Genomic DNA, 8,882 nt, shown 5'->3' on the forward strand with positions numbered 1-8,882 from the left:
TTTTTTTTGCCTGGAAGGAAACAGGATGTTGCAAATTTCAATTAAACTTAATCTTTAAATATCAGTGTGGTAATAAACCCACCTAAGAACCCAACTTACCAGACAAAATTCTTGGTTCATGAAGCCAAAAATACAAGTATAAACGACCTTATAGAAAGATCACTTCTCACATTCACTTGTATGTTCTCATAATTTTTTCCAATATTTATTACGGAAATTCATGGAAATATTGAAGAATGAATAAATAGAGTTATTAACTAACAATATTTCACTGGTGTGCCATTTTTGTGATGTATAATTGTATTAAAAAAAACTCATTATGATAGTGTTTCAAGTTTTAACTGGTCAGAGATAGTCTAATTCCTAAATAAGTAATATCGTGTCAGTACTCCTTACCCTAATTTTGATTTATAAATGACTCATACAAAATTCCCAAAATTACAATTCCCCTGCTTAATCTAGTTCACACTATAACTGTTGTCATAAGTACAGTCTAAACCAATACAGATTCTGGTTTGATGATCTAAGTATTTGATGAAAGTCAACATTGGCACTGTACGTAACAGTTTTGCAGAGATATTGTTGCATATTCTTATTTACTTTCACTCAGATTCTTAAATTAGACATAAACATTCTATATGACTCATTGTTTGGACCTATTTTATGATCTCCTGGAGGAAGGTCATATTCCAAAAGGTAGTACAAAGACTTGTACAAATTAGTATGATATAGAAGTTGATCTGCTCTAACATATTTAATGTAAATAATCCTTGATCTACGTACTATAAGGACTGTATGATATTGTGATGCATTTGACATTTCTAACTTAACAATTTGATATTTCATCATTCATTTCATCTTTATCCCATGAGAACACGAATAATTTTTTCTCTTATCTTCATCTTCAATAGATTATCTATCTCTATCAAAGCAGCTAACTGATTATACATGTGAAGCCTACCAGTACTTCATGACATACACTTACTAATAAAAATATCATTAATTTGTGATTCTTATCTGACCATGTTCATTCTGCAACATATTTCCACAACCGATACTTGAGAGTTTTCTGACAGATATCAATGTACCTGAATACTACAGGCATGCTTGTTGTTTAAACCCTTAGCAGGAGAAAAGAATCTGTTCTTTATTCTATTTATAGGCATTTAAAAACAAAAAGACTTTATTAATCTTATAAAAGATTCTAGTGAAGTTTCACGAGAATGATAGTGTTCTGACCCACTTTTTACAAGAAGAAATAAACATTTTACAAAGAAAAAAAATCATTTAAATTGAAAAGAGTAGCTTAAAGTTTTTGAATTGTTTTCTACCTAAATAGGGTAAAACTCAATGAAAGAATGAAAAGATTGTAAATATAGACCTGAATATCATAAATTTAAGCTTTGGAAGGCCCACTGCAGAAAGGTTCCAAAATAAATTTTACTAACTTATAAAATGAGTTGTCTAATCACAATGTGTTCTCACACACACCTTGAAGCATTTTAATCTTTTGTTGAATGGAAACACTGGTGAGAAATGTTACATTTGAATACAATTTTTTTTTTTTTTTTTGTGTGTGTTACGAGCGTCTTTAATGAGAAGGAAGTCGTATTTTCAAGAATCAGTCTATTAATGTTTATTCATGTCCTGATTCAATACACTAGTGCTTAGCTGTTAAATAACTTTAACAATTGTGAAAGATTACTTGGAGATGTTTATGAGTAATTTTTCACTTTTTTACAAATCAAAAAAAGACAACTTGAGTGATCAAATGATCCTCTTTAAGATGCCATTCGAATTACTGAAGTGTTGTTAAACCAAGATAACAGATATTTTTTAGAAGACTGAGGTTTCTCGTGTGTTGATAAAAAAGGGTGTGGGTAACCTTATTTAACAAAAGTGGATTAAAAGCTTCTGAGGGAAGAGTTGAAGACCAAAAAAGTTTGTTGTGCATTTGAGTTATTTCTGGAATATTCTGTACTCTAGTTAGGTTTTCATTGTGACAGAAATATAAACAAGCAGATTAGTTATGCTATTAGCACAAAAAGGGTTATTATTAAAGTAGTTTTGTACAAATGTCAGAGAGATCTTAAGTAAAAAACTGGATGTCCAGTTTTGGTTCTCTTATTATAGGAAGGATATGAATGTGTTAGAATAAGTGCAGTGATGTGATACTAGTATGATAATTGATTTATGTTATTTAATATATTAAGATAAACTTAGTGCTGTGGACATGCTTTCTATGGAAAGTGTGGTGCAAATAAATTAAGATGAGAGGCAATTCATTCAGGTAGATAAAAATGTTTTGTGTTTGAAGAATTAATGGAATAGTACAATAGTACGGTTTCTTGAGAAGTAGAATGAAAAGGTTTGAAATATTAGCCTGAATATGAAAGTTAATTAATTGAAGCTTTGAAAATGTAGATACAGATTTTCTTTTACACAACAAAACTTTTATATTTGGTTAATTACAAACTTATGGCTTGCTCGATGATGTGGTTTGTGCTGCTAGTTTGAATGTTAGTAGAATGGCATGTAACAGAACATTTAAACATTGTTTGGAATTTCACAGGTAGTGTGATGTCAAAAATTTATCACTTTTTGGAAGGGTATATGAACAGCCCTTTATGATATATTTATATGCTCAGATCAAGATATATACAGACTGGAAACTTAGAATTTCTAATACAGGGTTATCACTTGTACTTAATGGGATTGAAAAACAAAGGAAATATGGATTAACTTGGGGTACCAAGACTAACCAGTAAGGCATTTGCAGCAAGTCATCATCATCCATGGTAAGAAAAGTACAATATACTGAAATAGGTGAAAATCTATAGGACACAAAGCTTAATTTAAGAATCTATAGCCAAATAATAGTAAGTGACATAATTAAGAAGGAAAAACTGTGAAACCATTAAAGATGAAAACAACATTGCAGAGATATTGTCATGATGCACAGTTATGAGAGAATGATTGACATAATAAAATGAGCTGTAATGTTATGAGACACCAAGACTTTGAATATGATATTTAAGTTATAAATATTCTAACTAATTCTAACTAACATTTTTTTTTATGTGAGGGATAACTTTGACAAGTCAAATTATCTTTGCCACTTTGCTAATTTTTAGATTAATTTCTATATTTACAACCAACCCAAATTAGTGGTCGAGAAATTAAATTAATTTAGTATGTTTGATTGAATCAAATGCTACATTGTTGTCTAGGCAATGATTTAGTGTTACTGTCCTAAAGTTGACAGACTAACTTATTTTATTTGGATTAGGATACTTTTTAGATTTTAAACAAACATAATAAAAAAATAACATGATTTTATTGTAAACAAATACATATGTAGTCCTGCTCCCAGGTAAGTACATGTATTGCATACATATACATATAATAAAAAAGTTTTGCTGAAAATAATACAAAACTAAACTGTTTGTATAATTGATGGATGGATTGCCCAGCATACAGATATTTACGTCTGAACAGTTTTTTTATAATTAACATATAAACATCCACATCCAATGTACTTAGAAACTTATTACTCAATTATCATTCAAACAAGTGTCATATCACTGTAGTAATTATTGTACTTAACAACAAACTTAAACTCCAAACATTTTCAAGCAGTAATTCATAAGTAAAAGAAACATGTCTACCTTGAGATTTTCTTTCACCAACTTCAATTGCTTGTGTAGAGGATCAGGTCTGACTACCTGTAATGGTTTATCTTCATCCAGTAAGTTTAGTGTTTCTACACAAAAAAATTAGAAAATAATGTATCTTGTCAGAACAGACTTCATAAACAAGTTTATGACAGATTTATCTTCTCTATATAATATCTTGCCAATATGAGATCTAATATACCTCAATCCTAGATGAATAAGTTTTAACACAAATTTTTGATTTATAAACATGCAGAAATGATAATTAGGTTCAACTACCAAGAAAAAGAAAAGTTAAACATCAAACTAATTCATGTTTTTCTTGGAAAGATATAAATTTCCTCATTAACTATAGCAAGGTCCTTGCTATCACTACCTGTATAATGATAAAGTTGATGAAAACATTTATAAATATTGAAAACTAAACAGCTTTTTTCTTTTTTTCTATCACGCAATTCATATGTTTAACTTGGCTATAGGATTCTCAAACTAGATTAATAAAGTGGCTAAAAATTTAAGAAGTAATATTAGACCCTGGACAAGAGTAGTTAGTTTAACCTTGATTCAGCCTTATCAAAGAGGACAATAAATAATCTGAATAATCCTCAATACTTATTTTATTTAAAATAAATTTAAGTAATAATAAGGACAAAAAGACTATTAAATAATGCTTGGGGAGAATTTTCTAATAGCATACTAACACCCGTTACGAGTGATCGTGTTAGTGTTAGGAAAATACAATGTGCAAATGTGTGATTTAGTGACAGAAAATCCTTTTTTTTTGTGTGCAATAAAGCAGATTTAGAAGCTGATGAAAACTTGGAGGATTTATTCAGTAACAGTGACACATGAATCTCAATCACATACAGTAATTTGCTTATAGATATTGAAACAGTTAAAAGATATTAGTAGTGATTCTAGGGTGTGTTGCAGAAAAATGGCTCAGTTCTTGAAAACTTAGGAATTACCACAAGAAAGCTAATCTAGCTGGTGAGAAGGGTAACAGTAATAGATTTAGGAAAATTAGAAATAGTAGAAAAAGACAAAACAAAGGCTGCAAATGTATTTGAGATGAAAAATAAAACACAAAAAGAACAGTATTAGGAAAAAATAAGTCCCTAGAAAAGAAACAGGCTAGTTTATGAGAAAGGGAAACAAAGACTACAAATCAGAATCCTGAATGAAACTCAAGGTCAGTCAGTAGAGTATGACATCATAATAAAATGACTTTTTCAGTTTCAATATGACAAAGTACCTTGGAGAAGTTAGTGTGTAATAATGAAATAAATGAGAAATTTAGTGCAAATGAAAAGATACTGGTCTAGCTAAAAGAAACAGGTGTACAAGTTTCAAGTATAAATATAGTAACAATGAAACAACTATAGCAGAACAAGCGTACTTACTGAAGAAAAGTCACGAATTTCACTCTTGTAGGACTAATTTAGAAATTACATTCAGATATTTTTCAAGTATAAGACACTGGAAACATAATAGATATATGAATGTTAACACTACACAGATATTTACTATTTCAGCTTAACTAAGAAGGTAATTTATACTTATTCAAATAATTAGAAGTTGTACTTGTGGTTTCAAGCTTTAAACTGAAATACATTATCCTACAATACTCTCCCATAGCGTCTAAAAATAAAATTTAACTAAATGCTGTAGTGTTTTGTTTCTAAACATGTATATTGTATTACGATTACAAAAACTTGATAAAAACTAAAGTTCACGAAAGCACTTCATCGACATAAACTTCATTTTTCGCCTTTAAGTTTAACCTTAAGTTTTTCGTGTGAAATTTATGTGAAAGTATAAACAAAAACTGAAATATTGTAATATATATATAAATGAAAAATGACAGATAAAACAGTTTTAAAAAATTCATTTATGTAACTCCATATAACGAATTTCTACGCTCAGAAAAAGTTACAATTCGTATGAAGATTTTGAAACGGAATTAACTCACCACCGTTAAAACCTTCACAATACGACGTACACAAAAATACCAAAAGCGTAACATAAACTTGAATATTCATTCTTCATGCTATTTTTCAACGTCTTAGAATTCACCTTCAAAGTACTTGATCCTAGCCCATACGAACATCTCATAACATGCTGTTTGACTAGAGAGTCCTCTCTGAATGTAGGTATGAAACTCACATATTATTCAAGATAACTAATTAGTTTTTCTTTGGAATAGAATATTATTCTACGTATTTTATTGTTGCGACAGATATAAAATAATTTGATTGATTAATATCACTTATTTCAGTTATTATTGCAATTAATAAATTATACACAATCATTTTCTCAGCACACTGTTTTAACCATTGGATTATTACAGTGGTTTATAAATTGGCCTTTGCAAGCTTATATCAGGAAAGTCTCAGCACATGTAGATTTTTTTTTCAAAACTTCTCTGATGTTTGATAAAGCCATATCTGTCAACGATAATTTTATTTTTTGTATGTTTGCAACAAATATGATTACATAAGGCTATTTATGCTTGAGATTTTTCTTGAAAGAACAAATTACAATAAAAGTAGGGTTCTTCAAAGTTTTCAACTTTTGTTATTCAGTTAACCAGAACGGCATGGCCTAGCGCGTAAGGCGTGCGACTCGTAATCCGCGGGTTCGCGCCCACGTCGCGCCAAACATGCTCGCCCTCCCAGCCGTGGGGGCGTTATAAGTTACGGTCGATCCCACTATGCGTTGGTAAAAGAGTAGCCCAAGAGTTGGCGGTGGGTGGTGATGACTAACTGCCTTCCCTCTAGTCTCACATTGCTAAATTAGGGACGGCTAGCGCAGATAGCTCTCGAGTAGTTTTGCGCGAAATTCCAAAACAAACAAACTCAGCCAGAACATCTAAGGTCTTAGGAGACGGGAAGGTTCTAGTTAAAATGTTTGGAAAATGATTTATTTTAGCATATTTTTAAAATAAGAAATAACTAGTAAACAAAAGTGAACTAAAATAACGTTAAAACAAAGATGGTTTGACGTTTTAATCAAGAATCTACGTGACAAGGTAGCACAAAATTTAAACTAGTAATAAACATGTCACTCGATAATCATCAGCCATTTAACGATTAGTAGGATGATTGAGCAATAAATATTCACAGATTTTACCATTTTATAAATAGTTTATAATAGCTGGATATTTCCATGCAGCAAGTAAACGCTCCGAAATAAATAAACAGCAGTCATGTAATTTTCAATTTTTTTTTGTACAGAAGCTCTACATGTAGTTTAACATTATTAGTGTCGAAATGTCATAAACATTTAGTAATCCTTTATTCAGGTATAGCTTGCACATGCTAACTGCTAGAAATTCATATCACTTTTCTTCCCCTTTGAGAGAAGTGGTGAGAGAAAAGGGTAGTTCAGATATTCGTAGAATTTGTGACTAGTTTTAACGTTTGATCAAAATTATAGCAGTAACAAATGCATAATTATTATGTCTCGAAAGCCTCTCATTCCTGAACTTCACATTAGTTAAAAGGTAATTTTTATTTCTTTTGAATTTCGCGCAAAGCTACACGAGAGCTATCTGCGCTAGCCGTCTATAATTTAGCAGTGTAAGACCAGAGGAGTGTGTGTGTGTTTTGGTATAGCAAAGCCACATCGAGTTATCTGCTGAGTCCACCGAGGGGAATCGAGCCCCTCATTTTAGCGTTGTAAATCCGTAGACTTACCGTTGTATTAGCGGGGGACAAGACTAGAGGGAAGACAGCAAGTCATCACCACCTACTATCAACTCTTGGGCTACTCTTTTACCAATAAATAGTTGGATTGATCGTTACATATATAACGTTCGAACGGCTGAAAAGACGAATATTTTAGGTGTGACAGGGATTTGAACCCGCTACCCTAACCACTAGGCCATGCCGAGCCACTTTCCAAATTTGTGTGATCAAAATGTTTGTTTTAAGCAAAGCTACACAAACGATTATCACCATTCTCCATTACAACCTATCGAACCTCGGATTTCAAAGATGAAAGTCAGCGTACTTATTATTCACTCACGAGAAACTAGGGTAAAAAAGTAACTTTTGAAATACTTCTCTTCTTTTAATTTATTTAACGAGTAGTTTCATGTACGTTTTTAACTCATATGCTATACATAAACATATTTACTAACAACAAGTATCACTGGAAAACATGATACATAAAAGTTTCGTAAAAAATTTTGCAAGAATTTAAATACAAGAGTCGAAATATTTAGAAACTTAATTTTGAGAATGCACGTTTAATTTAACGAAGGCTGTAAGTTAAGACACCGCAAGAAGAGTACGTGCAGTTCTTAAATGACATAACCAGCGGTAGAATTGGAAAAGGCCCGGCATCGCCAGGTGGTTAAGGCACCTGACTCGTAATCCGAGAGTTGTGGGCTCGAATCCCCATCACAAACTAAACTAAACTAACGTGGCAGGGGTTCAGTTTAGAGAGAGAGAAATCCGAAGAGTTCTCTCTCCAACTGAGGTGTTCAGGAACTTTGTAGTTCCTCTTCGTCCCCTTTCGTGGATTGTTATTAGGATTAAGTGGTGTTTTGTTTTTTTTATTATTATTTTAATAAATTAATTATCGTTATTATTCTTGACTTTTTGGGTGGGGAATGTCTCACTAAATGGTCTTTTGGGTGGAGGCAAAGGTAGCAGTGGAAAGAAGGAAAGGTCGGGACCTGTCTCGAAAAGAAAATGTTGGGTAGATGTGAACATGAATGTAATTCATTCAAGTTCAGATCAAATCAAACGGCCCGATTCTGGGTCTGGCAAAAAGGTTGCCTGGGCTGGGATCTAGAAATCCAATGCCCGAAGATTTTGATGTGGGGAAACGGGAGTACCCCGAGAAAACCCACTTTCACACGACAGGCGCCGAAAGTTTGCCTGTCGTGTGCCCTGTACCTGAAAAAAAGGAATTCATGTTAATAACATAGTTTTATGTATTTAAACTCTTTGTTGAGTGGATTGTGATTCTTGAAATATGTTGTATGGTGATATGTATTTTGTTGGTGCACTTGATAATTTGTGTAGTGATGCCGTTAGTTTGTTTCTGTTTTCTGCTTTTCGATAATATTTCAGAGAAAGTTCTGTTATTCTATCTCTTATAGTTGGTAAATTACTAATTTGGTGTAGATAATTTGTTGGTGTAAAAGATGGTAAACTGAATGCGGATTTTAATATTTTGTTTTGTTGCACTTGGATT

The 8,882-nt window shown here is 31.8% G+C and overlaps 1 protein-coding gene across 3 annotated transcripts in view; it reads right to left on the bottom strand.

The window, feature by feature from the left end:
• LOC143228907 (uncharacterized) overlaps nucleotides 1–5,830 on the bottom strand; it is a 38,536-nt gene extending 32,706 nt beyond the window's left edge. The window contains exons 1-2 of one of the 3 annotated variants that reach the window (XM_076460346.1): nucleotides 5,647–5,830; nucleotides 3,669–3,763 (exon numbers count right to left, since the gene is read on the bottom strand). In XM_076460346.1, the coding sequence (XP_076316461.1) occupies nucleotides 3,669–3,763; nucleotides 5,647–5,716 (165 nt within the window). In that variant the 5' untranslated portion in view covers nucleotides 5,717–5,830. The remainder of the gene's footprint in view (nucleotides 1–3,668; nucleotides 3,764–5,646) is intronic. The other 2 variants (XM_076460347.1, XM_076460348.1) reach the window with 2 other exon arrangements.
• Nucleotides 5,831–8,882: the final 3,052 nt, after the last annotated feature.

Source organism: Tachypleus tridentatus, chromosome 10 (genome assembly GCF_004210375.1).
Source record: "Tachypleus tridentatus isolate NWPU-2018 chromosome 10, ASM421037v1, whole genome shotgun sequence".
Classification (NCBI taxonomy): Eukaryota; Metazoa; Arthropoda; class Merostomata; order Xiphosura; family Limulidae; genus Tachypleus; species Tachypleus tridentatus.